At 39.2% G+C, this 24,349-nt stretch overlaps 1 protein-coding gene across 1 annotated transcript in view; it reads right to left on the bottom strand.

Moving 5' to 3' along the window:
- GALNT12 (polypeptide N-acetylgalactosaminyltransferase 12) overlaps window positions 1-24,349 on the bottom strand; it is a 47,257-nt gene that overhangs the window by 19,046 nt on the left and 3,862 nt on the right. Inside the window, exons 2-5 of the mRNA XM_066327619.1 lie at window positions 12,369-12,538; window positions 11,460-11,649; window positions 7,844-8,029; window positions 5,735-5,852 (exon numbers count right to left, since the gene is read on the bottom strand). Coding sequence (XP_066183716.1) covers window positions 5,735-5,852; window positions 7,844-8,029; window positions 11,460-11,649; window positions 12,369-12,538 — 664 coding nt within the window. The remainder of the gene's footprint in view (window positions 1-5,734; window positions 5,853-7,843; window positions 8,030-11,459; window positions 11,650-12,368; window positions 12,539-24,349) is intronic.

The following is a 24,349-nucleotide window of genomic DNA, read 5'->3' as shown; positions in this document are numbered from 1 at the left end:
AAAAAAAAAAAAAAAAAAAAAAAAAAAAAAAAAAAAAAAAAAAAAGAAAGAAAGAAAGAAAGAAGAAGCATGTTTCTTTTCCACATTAACCATGTAAATAGCTATCTCAGAAAGAAACCGGTAGCTGATAACTAATTCTTACCAGAAATCTATAGATCTATATCATCTATGTACTCTACTGGAAACACGTAACCTTGTTGTATCATCAAAGTTGTATTCCCACTTGTACATTGACCAATCTAGAAGGGAGGCATAGGTGCCTGGCGATAAAATCTCACTGACCTTTTCATTGGAAAGCTGGGAAAGGTACCCCAGACCCAACACATGGAGAAAAAAAGCAAAGTACTTTCTACAACATGGTGGTTCTACCAACAGCAATGAAACAACCACCCCTATCTATGCCAATATTCCTGCTTGATGCCAAGGAAGTACTTGCACCTGAATGTGGAATTGGCAGAACCCTGCAAAGCATCACTCTGCCCTTGTGCTCATGCTCCTGCCTCTCTGGCTCCTCAGGCTGGGAAATGTACAGCCCATGAGATAAAAGTCCAGAAACAACCATCAAGTGGATCCATTAGCCTCAGCACTCTGTATACACGTTTTTGTAATTACATTCTTCTCCTCTGAAAACCAAGGACTTTGGGCAGTTCATCTACACAGCCACTTTCCCATCACCCATTCTGACCTTAAGTCTGATTACTTGAAAGGAAAGCACAGCTAGATATTTCCTATTCAGTATTGTGTGTAACCACAGCATGGCAGACACCGTGTTTCTGAAGGATGCCTGAAACAAGATTTCTGAAATTTAGTCAAATGGGAGGAAGGGGGGATATGTTGCCGTACTTGAACTAACTTGAGGCTGTCACCAATGGCTCTGATAGACTTTCCATAAAATATTTAGAATTCTCCTTATGTATTCAACCATGCATAAGTGGCAGCTCATCATTCCTTTGTAAATGGAAGACAAAAGAAATTAGCTGGGATAGGCTTATGGGGTAGAGGTTTGCTCCCCGACAGCCTTCTCATATAAGACATACATTTTAAATTACATGTTATTACAATGAACGCAGCAGGAGTGAAAGATATGAGGTAGCAAATAAAAGCTCTGCGGCTAACAGTGTCAAAAGATCAATGGTGGGATTTCTCCCACCTCTCTCTGGGAGTTTTAGGGATCTAAAAAGATAAAGGCTTTCAGCTCCCACAAGACAGGACTTGGTTTTAGACTGCAAACTTCTAGGGTCTTTTTAAGTTACTTGGAATTTCTCTCAAATTTCTAAATTTGGAAATTGAGTGTCATCTCCATTGATTTGGTTCAGGATAACAACATTGGACTTTATGCTTGGCACAATACTGTGTTTATTACCAAAGTGTAAGCACTCTAATACATATGCTTATTTTTAAAACACAGAGTTTCCCTAAAGATATAGATAATTCATTATTCAACTATAGGAGTACTGGATAATTGTCACTACATGGATTTAAAATTTTCATTTCTTGTTTTTCATGTGAGGTTTCTCTCCTATTTTTTGCTGCTTTTCAGGGAAGCAATATATTTGTCATTTGAACAAAGATGATTAAAAGAATTATAGAAGACATCTAGAATTCTGTACTGATCTTTTAAATTTGCATATTTTCTTAGAGAAGTTATTCTACTGCTATTTTGAAAGCTGCTATGAAATCAACTATCCACTTTGACTTTATGACCTCCTTTTTTGAGATTTGTTTCAGAACAATATTTTTCATAATTATTATTTCTATGTTTAACATTATTTTTAAACTGCAATTTACCATTCAAGATTTGACAGCAAATATTAAGAGCCATAAGTTTATTAGTTTAATAATTTCCAATGTTATATTCCACATGAGAATCTTTAATTCATCTTTATTGTTTAGATCAATCTACTTTTAAATAAGATATTAGGGACAGATGAAAAAGACAACTGAAATAAAAATGCAGTTAAAAAGGAAGCACATGCTTCAGCTTCTCCATGATAAAGTCTGATTCCAAAGGAATGAAACAAACTGACCATACCTGTTAAATTGATGACAAAAAGAATTCCATAACAGCTGAATTTTTAATAATTAAAGCTCTCTAAAAAATAACAGTGGGTTGCTAAGCAATGCTCATTAAATTCTAAGTATTTAATAAAAACAGTACAAAAATTATCTTGTCTTCCTATTACAAAAGAAAATTGAATATACTTCAGCTAAACAATTCCTCAAAAGGTTTATTCACTTTCATTTTAATGGAGAAAAAGTATGACCTCTATATAAAATCAGCTACAAATGAGCAGCCATAAAATCAAGCGATGAATTTAATAGAGAAACTAAAGTTGATTACTAAATGCTAAATAAGTGGCTCTGTAGAAGATTCTCCATAAAACTAGTTCAACCTTCTGTAACAGAAAAGCACATAAGGTTTCATGAATATTTTGCAAGCTCACGTACGTACAGATCTGTTTCTTCACTAGGTCTGGATAACTCACAGCTCTCATTATAAAAGCACACATTTTTCCTTCACTTCAATAAGAAAACAAGGTGACATTCCTTTTTTCACTTTCACTTTCATCTTGATGCGTGCAGACTATCAGCATATTTTCTTTCGTTTTCAGAGACAGATAGTGGCATTATGAAAACCTACAGAAAATGTTCAGAATATCACCTTGGGATTGCCATCCCTGCCAGGTTCTCTGGACAATTGACCTTGTGCTGGGTCAATGAATGCTAAAGAATAAATGCTCTACCAGCTCATTCTAACATTTTAAGACTATCTGGAAGAAATTATAAACATAAAAAGGATGCTACATCCTAAAAGAGGGCAAAATGTGGAAAACCCTACATTTCTGCTGCTCTCTCTCTGCTACAATTTTTTTCATGATGACTTGTAGCTAAACCCCCAGTGTGGTGCTCATGCACAATCAGGTGGAAGCTGAGTGGGTGGAGCGGCACCCCAGACACATGGACCCACCCTGGCTGCTCTCTAAGACAGAGTTACAGATCCAGACAAAAAGAAACAACACAAAAATACTGGAAAAGAGAAGACCCCAAGTGTTCTGAGTCATATCATCCAGGCTTCATGGGCAGTAATTTCTGAGAAGAAAGGCCTTTTTGCACATGGGAGGCTGAAGGACAGACCACAGACATATTAAGCATTTGCCAGAAACAAATTGGCACTGCAGTGCCACTTGCAGGACCAAGAGCAGAGAGGGAAGAGAAGCTGCAACCAGATTCCCTTTGCTTTGAGTACAAGAGTGAAAAGATGAAAAGCATGTTTTGAATACCTCAGAAAGAAGAGTTTCAATGCCCATTATGCCCATGAAGTGAAATTTTATCCAGCCAAATAGCATTAAGTAATCCAAAATCAAGGTACATTGACTCAATTCTGTATTCAGCACGTAGCCTCCATCTCTCTTAGTCATCATGCTTTTAGTGAAAGCTTTGTCCTTGTTGCACCTCTCAAAACCACAGAGAATTTCTTCAGCTCAGAATAATCGAAGTGCGAGAAAGAGGAGGCTTGAGGACAAGTCTTTTCATGTCATTGGGTGAGAGTCGTGTTCTCAGAGAGGAGAACAACAATAAATTAATTTACAATGGTTTTGAGTAGTTTCTGCTCCTAATTTTCAGGTCTGACAGATCTAGAAAACACAAGGACAACAACACTAACAAATGATTTATCCCTTCCAACCTCTTGGAACACTGCGGGCAGCCAGAAAGAACGCAGTTAAACAACACTGTAGCACTCTGCTCTGTTCCACAAAAAATCTTCACCACACAGGCACAAGTACAAGGGCTCCAAATCAAACAGAGTAAAGCATGTTGTGTACAGATGCCCAGATGCTACTGGCAACCTGCACTAGGAAAATTGGCATGGCCAGGCATATTCATTGGCCATTGCACAGCCGGTCCTGTTAAATCATTTGTCTCCCAGGAGTCGCTGGATCCACCTGCACTTACATGCTGGCTTAGCCCATTGCAGAGTGTCTGTGTGCTCTCTCCTGGGGACTCTGCTGCTCCCTTTGTACCTCTCCTGTGTGCTGGGCCACCTCTGATGCTTCCTCTGTCCCATGAGGAGACCACAGGCCTGTGTGCTGGAGGAGTAAAGACACTGCTCACACAGGCTGCTGCACCCCATGGAGTTCTGGCTCAGGGGAACCAGTGACAGAAAAAAATGAGACTGGCTGCCAGAGTTTCATACAGGTTGATGGCAATGGAAGGTTGGGTCTAAAGCAGCTGGTACTGGGGCACTCTGAGTCAAAAGGAAGGAGTCAGTCTGTCTGCAAGTCTTGGTCTCGCCAAAAGCAAGACACAAAGAACAGAAAGCCAAGTGTGCCATATTAGAGGTCTTCTTCAAGGAGTTGAAGTTCTGGATAGACCGGAACCGAAGACTCCTTCGTCAGAGGGTCACAGGGCTGAGGGAGGTGGGTCAACTGCTTTGTGCTTCAGGTGCGGCTGAACTGGACCAAGACTACTGAATAGGCTGCATTTGGGCTTCTGTGCCAGAAACTGCTCCCTAAGTGAAAAAGGAGGTGGCCATGAACTCAGACCAAACAGCATTTCCAGCTGAGAAATCTCCCTCCAGAGAGAAATCATACCAATTCTAGGCCTGTGCTTGTTATCATTCCTAATAATTTTTGCTCCTTCTTTTTATCATTCCTAATAATTTTTATTCCCTCTTTTCTGCGATTTCTGCACTGCAGGCAGCAGGAGATTGGAACAGCAGCCAGGAAGATGCCATACTTCTCTGGTTAACACACAGACATCCAGAGAGACAGTCTGCTGATGTCTCCTTTCTCAAGAAAGTGGTTTTGTAACATTAAAATGCTATTTAACCTTGAAATCTGTTGTCACCTGGTAAAAAGACCAAAAACCCCCCTGTACAAGTCAATGACTCACAGAAATGCAAACATGACCATCGAAAATAACAGATGATGGGCAGAAGAGACAAAGGTAATCCAGGATAATAAGTTGTGAACTCCCTGAAAGCCAAAAGCAGCCCTGCAGCATCCCTCTTATGTCACCACTGGATGGCGTCCATGAGCTAAGTGTGATTTGGGGCAAACCATAGGCAGCCAATGCTCAGTGGGAATCAGCCACAGCACTGGTACCAGCTGAGCAGAGGAGAACACTGTTTTGCTGATCAGTCTGGACTGTCCTGTGTCTCCTCCCTTTTCCTGCTGTAAATCCTTTTCATTACAGCTATTTGACTCACACCTGAGCACCTGGTCACGCCTCCTGTGGGGAACAACTCCACAGTTACTGGAGATCTTCCCTCCCACCTTTTATAACTTTTGTACAGACTTTTTCTCAGGTGAAACAGAATAAAGCCTTAAAATTAGTATGAGGCTGCCTTCTCCTGCCCCACTGGGAAGTGCTCACTCTATCAGCCACAGTAAGAACTCTGAGTCACATCAAAGCACTACAAATCTTCTTCCCAATGACCTCCTTCAAGCTGCAGGACGTAAACTTCACCCACTAGTATCACACCCCTTTTTACATTTTATACTAGAGCTCAAAATAAAGACATGTTCTTAAAAATTGCTTTAAAATGGCTATTTGGAAGAAAGGTACAGCTACCCTGAAGTGCAAGAACAAGATTTATATAAACAACTTCCAAAATACACCCCTCTTAGCACTTGCTTACATTACAGCTACCTCATTAAGTAAAAGGGCATGAAGAAGGAAATAGGAAATTGTTGTATTCTAAGGAAAAGAAACTTTCAGTTAAGCCACCTACCCTAAAGGAGAATTCAAGGTTCTCTCCTCCCCAGACTTCCATTCCTGTGTCATAGGAACCAAGATAGTCAAAATACTTCTTGCTCACAGAAAATAATCCACCCGCCATGGTTGGAGACCTATAAAAGAGAATAGTAACTCTGAACTGAATAAAAAGAAAAAAATATTAAACCAATGCAACAGATAAAAAAATACAATATGTTTTTATTTTCTATTTTTTAATCTTTTCTGGATACAAAGTAACAGTCAGAAATTTAGCAATTATTATGAGGCCATTTGAATTTAATAGCCCCGAAAGAGATTTGTTTTCTTTCTGAGAAAATTTACCTATCTGCATGTTCTAAAATTTTTAACTAAATTTTGGAGGAAAAAAAATAATCAGGAGTCATGACTGGGTCCTCTTTGAAGATCACAAGGCCTGGGGGTAACAGCACACCTAAGGGATGTACTTCCAGTAGGGTAGAGTGTGCACATATACATAAGTTTGTATTTGCTCAGTATTGTTCCTCATTGTTTACAGTCTTAAAATGACTCCAAAGTGTCAAGTATATAATGCTGATTAGAATTAAGTTCAGCTGACATCATGTGAATTTTCCTAAATTGCTGCTGAGGTAAATATTAACAAAAGTGAGATGCATGATCAATTACTCTTAATCTGTCAAAACTAATTTTACCAGCTATCTTTTTAAAGCAACACTGTCTCACACTGTCATATGCTGTTTCAAAGAATGGAATGAGATGAGACAAGACAGAAGGAAAAATAACAAACTCCACAGCCAGTCAAGTCCTTCTGTCTCACTCCAGATCTCATCTTTCCAAACTGAGCTGTTGGTGACATCACTTGCAGCACTGCTGCTTTCTCCAGACACTTGTCCAGCTCACAGTCCTCAGGCTACCATGAAACTTTATCCCTCATCATTTTCCTCTTGGCATGTCAAAGACAATTCTTCTCATCATGAAGAAAAAAAAATGCATCATATTTGAACTAAATGTTTTAAAAACATTTACTGTGTTTGGATTTTTTTAAGGAGGACTAAGACATGCTGTTAAAGACTTAATTACTACCTAACTTTTCCCATTAAAAAAAAAAAGGTTCATTCAGTTGAGGATAAGTTCATTAATATTTTTGAAATATTGGTTATTAATATCATGATAAGCAACTTACAAAAGACTGAGAAAATTTAAAATTCTGTATTTTTTGTGGTCTATTTTAGAACAGATAAAAAAGTATTAAAAAATGACCGTATTAAAATGCTGAATGGGTTAATAAACTGTTTAAATACAGCAACTTCCATAGCAGATAGAGCTAGGTTCAACACAGTAGATGCTCAGCTATCAGGATGTTGCCATTCCCATTTTCCAGATGCCTTGTTTGTTCTATTCTCTTATCTCTCCTAAAAATACAATGTTGAGTGACAAACAATACCAATTGATGGCATCTTGTCTTAAAATAAAAGTAAAGCCCATTATGGAGACATGGGCCTGATCTCTGTGAGTTAGCCCTTCATGGAAACCATGGTGGATAGAGCTGTATTGTTTCACCCCAGTAAAGGACTGGCAAAATGGTTCACCTTTGAAAATAGCACACTGAACTACAACTACCATTACAGCACAGAAAAAAAGTCTTCAAAGCTACTTTTACCTTCTTATACTGGTTGGGGATTTTTTTCCCCTTTTCATCGTTGCCCATGACACATTTTTTTTACAACATAGAGCTCATGCTTTGCACAGAGGACATCCTCCAGTATTAGTTAATCAGTTACACTCTTTCCATGTGCTGGTAACCATCTGTAAGAGTTTGCCTAGAGGAGTCAAGAGATTACTTTGCAATAAATTTTCCATATGGAAGATGAAATAGGAATTTCAGCTTTTAGAGCATTATTTTTTCCAGGAACATGGTAAACAGGAGCTATTTGAGAAAGAAAAAACAAAAAAACAAAAAAACCAAAAAACCAAAAAAAACCCAAAAAAACCCCCAAAAAAACAGGGGACTAAACAAAATACATTCTTCTTAGTAATATGTTCATTCCCCAAATATCTTTCAGCACCTGGAATCTTCAGGTGGAATCAAAAACACATTCACAGTTTCATAGGATGTATAAAAATTAACCTGATCACATCGGTCTTGGACTTCCTCCGTTTTTGTTCTCTTTCAGGGGTACTGTGCCAAGTGAAGACCAGACGCCAATCAAACCCACCAATCTGTGGCTCACCAGCATTTCCCAAGTACTCAAATGTATTCCAGTCGATGACATCGATAACAGGGCAGACAACAGCTGTTTCTTCTTCAGCAATCCTGGTATGTTTTTAAAACAAAAAGGTGACTTCCATTAGAAACTTCTCTAAAAATAAAAAACTAAAACTGACAAGAACAAAGAATGCTTACAATACCAAACATGAAGCTTTGCACCTTTTCAATTCATGCTGCAATAATAAGGAAGTGGTGACACAATAAATACAAGAATAACCCTAATTTTTCTACTGGGGATCATCAGAAGGATGTATCAGGATGGATCCACTGGCAAGTATCAACGTTCATGGATGGTGGAAGCAACGTATTCCAGATGGCTTGAGATAACACATTCAGCATCTGGCTTGGCTGTCACAACCAGCACCGCTTTATCAACATCAACCAAAAAAGAAGTCCATTTTCTTTTGTACAGGTAGGTGTTTTAGAGAGCAGTTTGATTGCATAGTTTTGCAATGATGAAAAATAAACCAGCCATACTCTTGGCCCTTGAAGTCATGGCTCTTCTTGTAACTGTGATCATCTGTAAATGTTGTAATGAGTACTGTAACAATAACTCAAAAAGAATCCCTGAGCTTAGAAAAAACCAAACCTGCAACATGGGAATTAGACCTCCAACAATGAAACATAACTGACGGAGGCTTCCAGAAACCCTGGCAACGTAGGAGATGAAAAGGAGAAACAAGCTAGCACTGCAGAATGACATTCCTAACACCAAGGGTGATCTAAAGATAGTCAAGATCTTTATCATTCTAAGAATACATCAGACCTGATGACATTTCTTGCAGGTCTACTTCTACGAGAAGATAAACCCCTTCCTCCCATTTCTCAATAATCATGAAGGGTTTTTCAGGACTCCTTTCCAAAAGGATTCATCCTTGTAGAAGGCAGTGGTACTCTTAGCCTTCTCCTCACCTTCTAGAATGGCCACCCTCAGTAGTAGGAGCAACATCCAGCACACAAGCTCAAGTCAAGGTCTTTCTCCTAAATCAGTGTTTTGCATCTTTCCTATTCTGATAGTTCAGTGAAATAAAGTAACTTGCTTGACTTAAAGAAGCAGGTATGCAGTTTAGCCCTGCATCTTGCATATACATATTTCAGAGGTGAAGGAAAACTGAATACATTATATTGCCAGACAATTAAGAGATGCAGTGCATCTGTCATTCAAAGGGAGCTTGTTCCTTATGGGATTGTTAGGCTAAAAACCTGTAGGCTGACCAAGGGCTCATACTGTGAAATTAGAGTAGCTTGTGATGGTTAAATGCAGCAGAAAACAGCAGAAATTCCAAAGTAGTATTGTCTAAGCTGAGAAATACTGCCTTAAGTGTGAAGTGGCCTCTTGTTGCTGGAGGGAATATGTGAAAGAGCTGGTTTTTTTCTTTATGATCTCCCGTAGAGACCTCATTTGGTAGAGCACACAAAAGGACTTATACAAATATTTTTATCTCCTGTCTCACTTGCATAAAACTTTGTACAAATCCTCATTGTACAAAGCAATGAAAATGCACATTTTCACACACACAGAGGAAAAGAAAAAAACCCAATAAAATGGAAGAATGTTTGGTTCCTCCTGTAACAAGCAGGAAAATAAGTAAAAAATAGGTAGCTACTACCTACTTTTTGATTTCAATTATGAAAGGAATGAAGTAAGTGAAAAGCCAGCATGTTTTCTGTAAGTTAAGAATTAACTAGATGGTAGAATGCACAGGCAATTCACAGATACAACTATGTTTGCACTGCAAAATGCTAACACTGTTGTGTTTGGTGCCTTACATTTGAGTCAGATATGCCTCAGAAAAGCCCCTTAGAGATATATGTCTGCATCTGCCGCAAGAATGTCAGGAATTCCAAGAGAGGGCTAACTTTTTACAGGTGGCGATTATTGCGTTTAAAAAACTCCCAATCCTTCCTCAAGATTGCCATCTAGTGGTGCACTAAAGAGAAGCAATCACAGAATGGTCGGTCCCGCCACACACTTTCTTTAGGGAATAGTTGCTACACGTACACTCAGGATTTGATGTTTATCCCTTTTCCTTTCTTCCCACTATCATAGTTAGCCGACAGTTACCTGGAATACACTCGGTGTGAAATTTAGAACAAGGTAAGTATGACTATTTTAAGAAAACAAAAAATAGTATTCTAGAATACTGTATTAGAAGTAGTATTATATATATTATTATATATATTCTTGTATATATAATATACAATAAAAAGTATTCTATATATAATTTCAAAGAGACATGGGAAACTTGAGAACATAAGTCCCACTAGGAATCAGGAAGACTTGCACACATCAAGACACTATGTGCTTTTGGAAGTCTCTCTCCAGTTTGTAAAAGGCTGTTTTTTCTGGTCCTATTCTGTAGTCTAAAATAGCTGGTGACAATCTTAACAGGATCTAAATCAAATCACTGGCCTTGAGGAAAGATTTTTTTCTTTTAGTTATGTTTTAAAGAGAGCTGGTTTTCTACATACAATATTTAGAAGGTCTATTCAGGTCCTGTATCTATCAGTATCTGCTAATGGCATCCAAGGGGGTGAAGACATGAGCTGTTAGCAAAAGGGGCAAAAGCAATTGAGCCTCATGATGTGATGCAGGCACTGTGGTAAGGTACCAGCAGCTGAACTCATAGCAGGAAAAGTGCATGTGTGGCTGCTGGTTACACATGGGTGAGGCTTCAAGAATACAATAAATATTCTCAGCTGTAACAGAAGGCTAGTATTCTGGTTTCTAAGGGTTTTTTTGTTAGAGTTTTGGGAAGGTTCCTTGGTGTTTAGTTGTTTGTTTGCTTGGTTGCTGTTAATTAACTGAAGTTTTCTGAGCAGACGGATCCCTAGAATAGGCAAGAGACTACACAGGCATGAAGTACAGTGTCCCAGGACAAATGGTTTCCAAGTAAGAGTCAGTGTTGACATAACATTAACTCCTCCCTATCCTACACCACGATCCTTTATATGAGAACCAGTTTGGAAAGGTGGATTTGCTCAGGACTAAGATGGAGTTTGACTTGCACTCCAATCAGCTTATGCAAACATTGCCTTGCAGAGCACAGGTCTTTCTAGACCTTCTGCTCATCCACCACCCAGGCTGACAGGAGCAGCCTCCTTTACTAAGGTAAACTCAAAGCTGGGGGAGTGGACTTGTCTTCTTGAACCCCAAAACTTTCCAGTGTCTGAAGAAAAAGGGCAGTTTGGTCCCCAGGACAAAAAAAAACCCGCCAAAAAACCCAAAAAAACACCGCCCTCCCCCCAAAACAACAAACACCCCACAAAAAAAACCTCCATGATGTGATTTTTCACACTTCCATTTGCTTCCCACAGCCAGGAGACAAACAGCAAACACTCACAGTGCCTCAGGGACCAGACTGCAGTAACCTTTGGTGAAACATGAGTCATTTTTCCACTGCAGGGGTGGGCCAAACTATCTCACCCCTTCTTCTCCAATGAGAGAGAAAACCAGCCCAGAGCATAAGCTCACCTTGCCAGCAGTGGCTCCAGCCAGCCCTCATGGCATTCACAGTGGCAGTCCAGGAAGGTTAGGATATCTCCTTTGGCCACAGAGGCCCCCAGCAGCCGGGCTCGAACCAGCCCCTCTCGCTTATTTGCCCGGATGAGACGTACCTTGCGTAGGCCAGCCACGTAGTTTTCCAAAGCCTCCTTTAAATGTTCTGTAGCAAACAAAAAAAAAAAAGAGGGAATAATATAGTCTGAAATGATTTGTTCATGTCATGCTATAGGAAGCTCTCCCCTCACTAGCATATTACTTATAGTAGGGCTCTGACAATTGTGGCACTTCGAATTCAGATTCTGTTATACACGTATAGAAAAGACATGAAAAAAAGCACAGAACGTGGATGGACAAAAATCATGGTTACCTTCAAGAAATTAAACACTTCACATTTGCCTCTGTAATACATTCCCAGACTGATAAGCACTTTTCAAAAATTACTAAAGACTTTCTGTATAAAGCTTTATTCTTAACACAATTCATGTGTGGTGGAAAATGCCAGCATTGCCTTTATGTCCTGTTGTTCAAACAAGACCAAAGAACTAGGTCACTGTCATTATATGAGACACCAGGGGAGCATTGGTGCAATCAAAACTTGCTCAGTTCAGGAAACCTGAAATGCTCTGATCAAACTGTAGTCTATCTATAGTCATGAACTCATGTTACAACACAGCAAATGTGCTTTACTATTCCAAACTAAATTTGGTCCGTAAGCCAGATTTTTCACTGACACAATAGAAAGAAACTATTTTTCAGTGAGAGGCCTTTGTTGTACAGTTTTCTGGTATGTGTCCTGAACAGCATAACTTTTTCTCCTATGAACTGGCTGACCAAAAAAACCCATCAACAATCAATATTATTTAGACTTATTCTTCCTACCTTTGTCACTATAATCATCTACAAGGATAATTTCTTCCAAAAGTATATCCGGAGATGTCTCAAGAACACTGTGAACAGTTCGCAGAAGCGTTGACCAAGCCTCGTTATAAAAAGCTATCACAACAGAGGTTTTTGGCAGACTGTAATAATCATATTTCTTCTCCCTGCATCTGTAAAGGTGAAATAACATTTAGTTCAAGTGCAAAAGCATTTATTAATTTTCAGGAAATAATTCTCAAATCCGTTTGAATGCTAGTATGTAACTGCAAGCAAGAACACAGAAAGAATCTTAAAAGAACTGCATGCATGTGGAAAATTGTATAAGACATTAGGAAGTTGCTCTTAAAGTGGTTCCATTTCCACAGAAGCATTATGAATAAAATTTTGCAAACTACCAAAAGGTCTAAAAAGAAAAATAATAGGAGGTATTCTGGGCTGGTGTAGCTGCAGCAGCTGTCTTTGAACAATTTCAAATAAAAGAAAAAGCAATGACCAAAATGTGCCTCAGATTAAAGGAAAAAAATAAAAGAAATGTAAACCCTAAGTGTAGTAAAAACAGTAACATAAACTAGTGATAACTGTTGCTTTGGAAAATAGAACAAGTGCTAGACCATAAAAGTATAACTGTGAAGGAACAGCAACATATAAAGAGAAAAAAAAAAACCAAACCAAACAACCAGCAACAAAACTGAAATGTATGTACACTGAAGCAGAATTTGGAGAGACCACACAACTGGCAAAATCTAACAGTGAAATCCACAAAAACCTAAAAGAGATGTAGAAACGCATGGGTTTGGCTCTGTGGAGAGCCAGAAAGTTTGCAAACCTTTGGATTAAGCTCCAGAATGTATTTTCTATAAATATATACATATGAACTTCCCTAAATGAACATAAGGATGCCAAGAAACCTATAGCTGAGCCAAATGTATAAATTCTTAAAAGAATCCCCTGTTTTAGAAGAATTTTAAAATAACGATGGCATTTTCTACAATTTTTCCTCTTTGCTTAGAACGTTCCATATTGGCAGTTTTTATTGCCTGGAGTCACCAAGGCTTGTAAGGGGCAGAAGGACAGGCTTCAACTTCTGTAGACTGCTAAGTCACAAATACCAAAGCAGGTAGGACATCCCTCCTACTAAAAGAGAGCAATGAGTCCTCCAGAACATATGCTGTGGGGAGCTGAAAAGGGAAATTAAAACTGATCAGTAGAAAATGTGACAGGAAAATCCCTTAGGTCAATTTAGGGGCACAAAATTTCTCCAAAACGTTAGGAAAAGGACATTAAAAGCAAACTGCTTACCTACAGCACATTGAGAATATTTTAACAAACTATTTAAGGCTGTGGTGTTTGCAATTAAAAAAAAGGCTTATAGGTTTCTTTGAAGATTAGGCAGTATCTATTAAGATCTGTTATACAGAAAGAAAAAAAAATCTGAATCTGATTATGCCTAAAATCAAAATTCTTACAAGGAAAACAAAAAGTCTGTAGAATAGTTCTGTAATAAATACATGAAAATGACGAAGCAACAAGGACAAATGACACTCAGGCAAAGGAGGCACCCAAAGGCTGCTTCTCAAACATGAAAGGAATCAACAACACCCATGCATACATAGGTAGGTGCACACAGACACACACACTGATCTAGTGAAGTACAAAACCACCTCTCCCTCCTGGCTGTAACTTGTCCTGAGGGACTTTCACAGAAAGAACTGTCTCACCCCAACACCTGGTGACAGAATTGATTTATTTAGCCAGACATTCATGTATTGACACATGAAAAATGAAAAGGAGTGACGAGTGACATTTTAATTAACCTCTTTATTTTTAATGCAGAAAAACCCACTGTATGAATCCCATTTTAGAAGTACATATTAACTTTAGCCTACTGGAAAACATTTCTGCTCAGTACTGCCAGGAAAAAAATATCCATATATATATATATACACACACATATATAAATATATCAGTCACTTGTACCAGGTAATTTTGAGTTCATTTCTTGATGGAAATAGGATCTCTACATACTCATTTTAGAAAACTGAAGGAAAATATAAATAAATTTAAAAAACCCAAACCAGCAGAAAAGCATTCTTAAAAAATATATCAGGAAGATTCCTGGAATAATAATGCTGTATTCCATTTAAAGAAAGGAAATCCAAAAGGTCTAAAGAAGCTTATAAGTCTAATTATAGATTAAGGAGTTCAATGGATTTGCCTGAAATTACATGCTGGAGATGGGAAACAAAATTTGGCACAGATCAAGGCAATCCCCACACTGTTTGTGATTAACTGTGCATTGCTGCCTCCTTCCTTGAGCATACCTCACACTGCAGGAAAAGGTCAGGACACACCAGAGCACACACTTTTTAGGTTTCCAAAGAAAGAGGCCAGCACTAAAAAATGGGTTTAATTTACCAGCTCTGTGGTGGAAGACAGCACAGGAATGCAGAGAAGTGATCTGCCATGGTAGCAGGGCAGGCTGCTGGCCAACACAGCCACCCTGGCCTGAGCAGTACCCTGATACCCTTATTAAAAATAAAAAAGAGTAAGGAAAAAACCACATTATTCAACTTCTGTGCAAAGTCGCATGTTTGTCTCAGATATTATTTCCAAGACATATACTTCTTGCATCTCAACTGCTAGCAGACTCAAATAGTGTTGCTAAAGTGAAGCACACTTTTCCTTATATTTCTGTAATGAAATAGTTTCACTAAGCCTTAAAAATTAATCCCATTTGGGAGACAACAAACCCAAAGCATTTAAACCATGGAAAAATTATAGCATAAGAAAATCTTTAAAAACCTAATGAATCCGTGAAATGGAAATGCTTGGAAGTGTTGCTGAATAACAGTTAAGTGGCATGCATATGGACACTAAACATTACCACTTCACATGATATAAAAACTTCAAAAAACCAACTACGAGTAAGAATTTAAAGCCTAGTGGTCATAACTCATCTTTTCCATTTCTCAACTCCTGTTTACCACAGAAGCACCTTAGCAGCCCATCTTCTGCATTCACATTTGCAAACTTCAAGATGTACTTTTATTTTCCATATGTCAGCCAAGCATCCCAGCTCCTACTTTCCAAGTGAATCATTTCCCTCCTACTTTGGATTATTCAGAAAAACAAATGCATATCAATTACAGTATGTCATTAAAATGACAGCAACTGGTGACAGCAGTCCCAAAATATGTTTTTGCAGCCACTGGGAACATATATTTATGCATACTATACTGCAACCTGCTTTTGGCTTCTGAGTAGAGAGCGCTTTAGTGCCACCCTCAAACCCATAACACTTTCCACAATCCTTTCCAATAGAGAGGATCGTGTTAAGACAGGTTCAATTGCATCTCACATTATCATCCTAAAAACTACCTGTCACCTTTGAGCTGATCATCTGGGCTCTGCAGGTCCATAAAGACAGATCCAGATCACCTTCCTTAAGCCGTTCATCTAGCGCAACCCAAGAGACCTCTGTGGGTTCCCACCTCCCTCTTTTCTATAGAGGTTTGCCTATGGAACAGTTGCTTTTCTATGAATAAAGTTAAATAACTATAGGAATCTACCTATGGTCCCTTACCACTGCCTGTGATATGTCACTTTAAGCCTAGTCATAACTACCGAATGGTTGGTAAAAACATAACACAGACATGAGGAAATTAGCTGCTTTTAAGCATGCCATTCCCAAGCATGGGAAAAAAAAAATGCAGATGCATTTGAAGTCCAACATTCTTTCACTATTCTCCTTATCTTATTCAGTCACAGGAACTTTACTGTTCTGTAATATTTAAATGTATTTTAAAGTAAACAATTACCTAAATTAAAAGTGGCATGTTGTGCATGTTGAAAGGGTTTTCTGCAGAGAAGTACACATATCTCTAGTCAACCTGATTTTAGTAACAATTATCAGATACCAGGATCACTCACTGAGGAAAAACCTGTTGCCAACACATCCAAGAGGCAACAAAATAAATGCATATAGTTTTTAACGGGACTCAGATTTCCATGACAAACAGTGGTATATAATGAGTAATAACCACAAAAGGTATGGCAATGCAAAAGAATGACACCTGCTCAGTCTCTGCCCTCCGGTCACTCCTGCTCTCTGCAGATTCACTAGAAAATGCACAAGCAGAAGCCTTGTGCACAGTAGAGTGACACTCAGAGAAAATATGGCCAGGACTGTCCCAACCATCTTCCAAGGAGCAGATGGGGACACTACAATGCTCCAGCACAATCCTGCTTCTGCATCATCTTTCATTTCCCTCAGGCACTTTCTGCCACACTGCGTGGGTGTTCCAGAGACTCTCCTACTTGATCACTGTGGAATAAGACACAGGCATAAAACAAACAAAGGCTTTGTCTTCTGGCATTTCTTACCAATTTACAATAGGACAACATCTATATTTTAGAATTCTAAATGTGTTCATCCATAGATCTTTATATGGGAAGAAAGAGAAAATAATGCTGGTATGTACATGTCCACTATGTACCGCCTTTCCCCTGTGTTTCACTACAACTTCTACTCAAACATCTAAGTCCACAAAATGCAAACTGAAGCCAAACATGTAAAAGTATATCATCATATATCCAAATTCCTGTGGGTTTTGGGTTTTTTTTTCCTTTTTTACACTGCATGTTTAAGTCACAGCCTAACCCAGAGTAAACAGCTGACAAGTTTTATAAATTAACCTGGAATCTACTACACTACACAGTCTTCTGTTAGCAAGTTTTACAATAGGTTATTTATTAGAAACTAAGGAGACATCACTCAGGAAATGCCTAAACAAAATTAAAAAGGCTGTTTTCAAGAACATTGGTGTCAATTAATGTAATCACTCAATTTATTTCTTTGTAAAGAGCTGTTTCTCTAAGAGATGTGTATCTATACACAAGGAGAGAGAGCATGAATGTGTGCACACTGGGCACACTGCCATGAGCTAATTAGGAATGGTTGCTGACATGCTCTTACTTAAGACTTTCACCACAACTGTGACAATGATACGGAAAGGGAAAATAGACTTTTGTCTCCAAACTTGATCTTCTATATGCACAGTTACTTCTATTCTAAGAAAAAAAAAAAGTGAAATGTTCTCTGAGTTTTCAAAGATTTGTTAAGAACACAGACTGCTCATAAATTATTTAATGCTTTCAGAAGGTGTACTGCCTAAGTTTTGGGCTTGAAGTTTCAATGTGAATGCCCTAGGCAAGTTCAGGATTGTGCAGCTTCTCTCAAGATGTGCAAACAGCACATGCCACTGAAGCCGATTTAACTTGGTTTATGTGAATACAGTAGGTGACATATACGCCCCATCCCAGTGTCACCTGGAAAACATGCCAGAGTTCTACTTCAGGCTGGCTTTCACATGGTGGGCTAGGAACCAGGTTGGCTTGGGGTTGTTGTGATGGGCCATAGACATGCCAACTCACCACACAACCTCCTTTCCTCTTCCTAATTTGAACAGTTACAACACCGATTAAACTGCTCTTTCAGAAAGAGATGTGCTCAAAAATGGCATTTTGGAGGCTGTAAGTAAATGAGGCTGATAGAGATGAATGGCAGCATCCATGGGCATCTCAATCTATTTTCACCATCTTCATTCCCACTCCATAAACTGCAGAGGCAGCAATGTGAGCATTGGAATCTGCCACGTATCTTCACCCCAGAGAAAACCCCTCCTCTCACCTTCCCAAAGCCATGGCAGAGGAACAGCAGTACTGAGATCTTCTACACACTTTTCTACTTCTGCCCAAGCCACAGCTTGGGGTTCTGCACATGCATCCACAAGCATCCCAAGCCCTGCAGCAGGACACAGGTAGGCAGCACTGGTTTCTAAGTCACCCCACAAAAGTTACCAAGGCCACGTCCCTTACTCCAGCCTGAATATATAGTTGCACATCCACTCCTTACCCCTCTCTGTGGGAGAGTTACCTATGGATAAAATGCAGCATGCAAGCCAAAAGCAACACCACCCAAATCCTAGGATACAGAAGTGAAACATTTCCAGTAGAATTAAAGGATATAATAAATATTATTATTATTTCCTCCAAACACTACTCGACTTTTCATGCCAAATTTATTTTCTCACATCAGACTACCTGTCTTACTTACCTGTCCAACTGTCAGTTCAGGGATTTTCTTCTTTCTTTTTTATATTAAAAAAATAAATTTTTAAAAAAAGTTTATCTGGGCATGGAGAAGCTCCACCTGGTTTTACACACCTACACAGGCCACATGTGTTCAAAAACTATTGCAGAAAAAGGTATTGACAGTTTACAGAAGGTGTGTCTTGGCGTGATTAGCCAAGCAGACAGCAGCAAGGTGCTGATAACTGCCAGAATGGGCAGATTATTCGGGGCAAGGCTGGAACACTTAAGCAGGTGAGTTCAGAACTCTGGCCTGCACTTCTCCACTACCTGTCCCAGCCCAGCAGGCTGGTGTCCTGGTTTAGGTCACATTTGGGAGGAAACCTGTGCATGGGGTTCCTCTGGGGAGCAAACCCAAACGGCCCCACCCCCAGCAGGTCCAGGGGAAAAAAAAAAATTCCTCAGAGAAAAGTGGAAAAAACTATTTATTTAACAAACAAAATGCCCACGGGCATGAGGGATGGGAAAATTAAACAAAACCTCTTGCTGCTCCGAAGAGGGATGGCAAACTGAGGAGGTTCTCGCCAGAAGTTAGTTTCACTCTTTCTGGTGCTGGAAAATGCCGAGGTCCAGGCCCCCGAGGGCCACGGATGCCGGATCCCAGAGACTTCTCTGAGTTTTCAGTCCAGAGCAGACTTGAACAGTCCCAAGAAAAAGAGAGAAAAAAAGTCCAGGAAGCTTCTTTGCCTCAGCTACCTAAACTAACTAAAAAGAAAAAAAACCTTCTCCGAAGTATCCGACGAACACACCGTCCCGAGGAAGAAAAAAAAAGGAATGTGGAGAAGTGAACACTTTTCAAAAACAAACTGCGCGCGTCTTCTTCCCTGCTCACCCTCAGAACCACTCTTAAAGGTACAGAACACACAGAACAGACGATTGGTGATACAGAGTCATCACAGTCACCCCAGTACATTCCACGCCTTATCACCATATCGTCAATCTACCAAAACTAATTGAATTCTAACTCTACATACACATACATTATACATGCATATACTATATAAAAACAATATACAGCTATATACAGGTAATGCCAGTGACATTCTACAAAAAAATGATATTTACACATGGTTCTTACCCAATAATCAGATCACTCTGAGGTACACATTGTGTTGTTCCATCTTTCTGCATTATTCACCATGTGCAACCTGGTCCCTGAGCAAAGACAATCCCACGAATGGGTTTGTCTGTATTTGAGGCAGAATTGATCCGAACTGTCTTCCCTAACAAACCTCTTACATGTACTACAGGGACTTTATCTCCCTCTACTGTATGCAAGAGCTCAGACTGGGCAGGGCCTGCTCTGTTGATGGAACCTCAAGTGTTAACTAACCAGGTGGCCTTTGATAGATGCTGCTCCCAATTCTTGAAAGATCCCCCACCCAATGCTTTCAAAGTGGTTTTTAACAGTCCATTATATCTCTCCACTTTCTCGGCTGCTGGTGCATGATAGGGGATCTGGTACAGCCACTCAATCCCATGTTCCTTAGCCCAGCTGTTGATAAGGCTATTCCTGAAATGAGTCCTGTTGTCTGACTCAATCCTCTCAGGCGTACCATGCCTCCACAGGATTTGCTTTTCCAGGCCCAGGATGGTGTTCCGAGCAGTAGCATGAGGCACAGGATAGGTCTCCAGCCATCCTGTGGTGGCTTCTACCATTGTGAGCACGTAGCGCTTGCCCTGGCGTGTCTGGGGCAGTGTAATATAATCAATCTGCCAGGCCTCCCCATACTTATATTTGGACCATCGTCCACCATACCACAGGGGCTTCATTCTCTTGGCCTGTTTGATTGCAGCACATGTGCCACAGTCATGGATAACCTGAGAAATGCTGTCCATGGTTAAATCCACCCCTCGGTCTCGTGCCCATTTATAGGTGGCATCTCTGCCTTGATGACCTGAGGCATCATGGGCCCATCAAGCTAAGAACAACTCTCCCTTGTGTTGCCAATCTAAGTCTATCTTTGACACCTCTATCTTTGCAGCCTGATCTACCTGCTCATTGTTTCGATGTTCCTCGTAAGCTCTGCTCTTGGGGACATGGGCATCTACATGGCGGACTTTCACAGGTAGCTTTTCTAGCCTGGTAGCAATGTCTTTCCATTCTTCAGCAGCCCAAATTGGTTTTCCTCTATGTTGCCAATTAGCCTTTTTCTGTAAAAGGAATGTGGAGGAGTGAACACTTTTCAAAAACAAACTGCGCGCATCCTCTTCCCTGCTCACCCTCAGAACCACTCTTAAAGGCACAGAACACACAGAACAGACGATTGGTGATACAGAGACGTCATAGTCACCCCAGGACAGCTGGTTAAAAGCTCCCTAAATTATATCTGCTGAAACAAACCATGTTAGAGAAAGCACCTCTGGAACAGTCTACAAAACTGTGATATGATCAAGTCTGTGGAAACAGAGGCTGGCTTGATTGTGACACAGTTTTCCAGGTTGTTTAATGTTCTATGGAATGATTCTTCCAATGACAAGATGGTCTTGACAAGACAGACTGCCAAAAGCTGTCATGAGAATTCAGATAATAATTGGCTGTGCTGCCTTGTATACAAACATTGCAAGAAGCAAGCAAGAAAGACACAAAGTCTGAAACAGAAGGAAATATTTGTTAAAAAATTAAGGGGTGGGAGGAGGTGGGCACAGAAAGCAAATCTGCTTAAAACAGATTAAAAATACATTAAAAAAATGTCTAGAAAGACCAAATAGGAGAATTGACTAAATCTGTATCCTAAAATCCACAAATTTAGGAAATCCACAGAGCCTCCTAATTCCAAATTGTTAAAGAAAGGCTACGGAAGTTCCTAACTGACCCAGATTCTGGATGTGCAGATGAGAAGGAAATTCTTCTTGTGACAATGGGGAAACGCACTTGATTTTTGTTTTATTTTGTTGAGCTGAAACACTGGTTACATTTTGCTCAAATGTTATCAATTTTCTTCCAAGACAGTGAGATACATTTATCCTTTCCACAGAGACATACTATTTCCTTCACCTACATTCAAAAACTTTAGGGAGAATAATTTGAATCAGGACAAGAAAAATATTGCAAAGCAATAACTGAAAGAAGCTATTGTATTCATCACTATAAATAAGGTGTGGATGCACCTGATCCTTATAGACAATTGCTTACAATAAAACAAGTTTTTTAATTTAAAAGAAAATCAATTTTTGCTTACTCTCAGTCACAGATCTGGGAACTTTTTCAATTGAAAAATCAAACCAGCTGAAACCAAGCAATGATCTAGATATCAAAGGATGTTGAGGAAGTCTACTGGAAGGTGGAAAGAAAAATGGTGAAAAATAATCATGTGAGCTTTTCTGGAAAATATTTGCAGGGGGTTTTTAAAAGCATAATGACCAAGAAAAGTGACACATTTTTACAGATGACAGGAAAAAAGTAACAAAATATCCTAAATATCAAAGCAATACTGGAAGTATTGCTTCATTTTGCATTGCTATAAAATGCAAACCTATTTATTAAAAAAAATTAAAAAACAGCCATAATGAAGAATTACTTTTACCCCACCAACTGTATGAGGAAAGAATGAAATGTCCTAGAGAAACAATGCTTTGAAGATCCAAAGCCTGTTTATATATGAAAGAAATATTCTGCCAACTAACACTAAAGCAATGATTAAAAGGTATTATGATTAATATAGTTACTAGTAACCAATTACATATTTCCAAAAAGCTTAGAAATCAAACCAAAAAGTCCTAACAACCAAACAAGTTGTTACACAGTGTTACAAAACTGCTATGCCAAAGACACTCTTAGGTGTTTAAATGCAAAGCCTTTGCTTGTAAGAAGTAGTGTGCTGTGTCTCCTAATCAGATGCAAAGCATGGGAATACCTGTACCAAAGCCAGCGCTGGGCATAAGATGCACCATCAGGTGCATGTTTAGAGGGAAGGGATGTGCCAGAAAGGTCAAGCTGCGGCAGCTCACCTCTTCAAAGGGTTCTATTTCCCATATGCACTAAAAACAAACAAACAAAAAACCAAAACAAAACAAACGAAAACAACAACAACAAGAACAACAAGGCACTGCAGTTGGTTTGCCTTTAGGAAAGAGATGAAAGAGAAGCTCCTGGGCAAAATCAGAAACTCACTGTGGGCTGAGGAGGGAAACACTCAGCTGCTGTGCCTTTTCCTGGAACACGGTCAGGTTAAAACTCCTGGCAGGAGTAGCTGCAATTTTTGGAGTAGAAAAGGAACCGAAACCTAGTATCAAGGCTTATTCTGGAAACCTGCTAGCAAGTTACTATCAGACAAACATCCTGATATAATTTAGTATTTACAACCCAGAAAACAAAACCAACCATAGAAGAAAGAGACTCTCAGAGAATCAAATTCAAATATGGGAACAAACAGGAAAAATAGTTTTGAAAGACAAAAAAATCTTAGGACAAGATTGTTATGCTAAAGTCAAACATAAAATTCCCCCAAAATAAATAATTTTATAGGCATAAATGATGCTGACAGAGGATTTGAGCATTTGTGCATCTAGCTACCTATACAAAGACACTTAGAGATAAATGCACAGATACTTAAACATATCTGTAAAATCACACATATACAAAAAAAATTATATAAATAATCTCTCCAAAGCACAGAAGATTACCTAGAATTAAAGAACAAACCTCTAAAACTTTTTTTTTTATAGCTGAAAAATACTATGCAGACCACATTCAATACTTTAGGGGGCTTTTGTGGCTACTTAGGAAGGACAGGAAAGAATTAAAAATCCATTTGCTTGTGATCACAAGTAAAATGAGTTCCAAGGCCTGAACCAGGTTTCTACCATGAAAGAGACAACTTGAAATTCTGAGTTGGCACAAAAGTGCCTAGTCCACTTGTTCCTTTTGTGCCAAGAGTCACCCAAAAGGCAACTTGTGTGCATCTACAGAAACTGTTCCCAAAATAAGTGAGCAATCCATCCCTACTGTAATACAGGAAAAAAAATAGAATGTCTAAAATCTGGAACAATACTTGAAAATAGCCCTTAATCTAAAAGAACCCAAGTAGAAAAACTAGAAATGTATTTCTTATACATTGTAATAAGCTGTAAAAGACTAAGAGAAGGTATCAGTTGTCTGCCTAACCCTACAGTCCTGTAAAACAAGTACACAATGAGAAGGCCCATGGGACACAATGCAGACCTGTTGTTGCAGGGGGAGGAAGGCAGAGCAGCAGCAGCAGCCAAACCCCACGGCTCTGAGCTTATCACAGCACACTCACAGGGCATCAGCCCCAACAGGGCCCTCAGCAAATCAGTATGACAGAGGACACTTGCTTGTTTTAAACTTCCTATAATTGTTGCTCCCTTTATGAGTACGAACTCAAGAAATGAAGGGCAGATGTTGGGAAGAGAAGCTGGGCCATCCAGACAACCATAGGATCGGGGGAAAAGGAAAAAAGAATCACTGTGGCGGTGATGTAGCCTTGAAAGGAGTGTTCAAAGGTTGATGAATCTCCATCCTTGGAGGCTTTGAGGCTGGACTAGACACCCCAAAGTTTCCTTCCAACCTCCATCCTTCCCTGACACTATGGCTTATTTCAGCTCTAGCCTTGTTCAAACTGTATTATCATTTAGTAACTTACATTCTTATCCATAAGTGTCTTACAAATGCACATTTTTATGGATAGTTTATACATAATGCTTATTTCTTTATATGTATACTTTCAATAAAACTAAAGAATTCCTGTGTGATGAAACACATTATCAATTGCTGATGTCAAGCTCAAACAGTTAAAGGAAGCAGAAACTGTCTAAAGGAAACAATAGTAGTTGTCAAGTTCTTTGAGTCTGTGGGTCAATAGAAACAG

The sequence above is a fragment of the Sylvia atricapilla genome, chromosome 1 (genome assembly GCF_009819655.1).
Source record: "Sylvia atricapilla isolate bSylAtr1 chromosome 1, bSylAtr1.pri, whole genome shotgun sequence".
Lineage (NCBI taxonomy): Eukaryota > Metazoa > Chordata > Aves > Passeriformes > Sylviidae > Sylvia > Sylvia atricapilla.
Note: the sequence above shows the minus strand (reverse complement) of the source record. Positions and strands in the feature narration are given on the sequence as shown.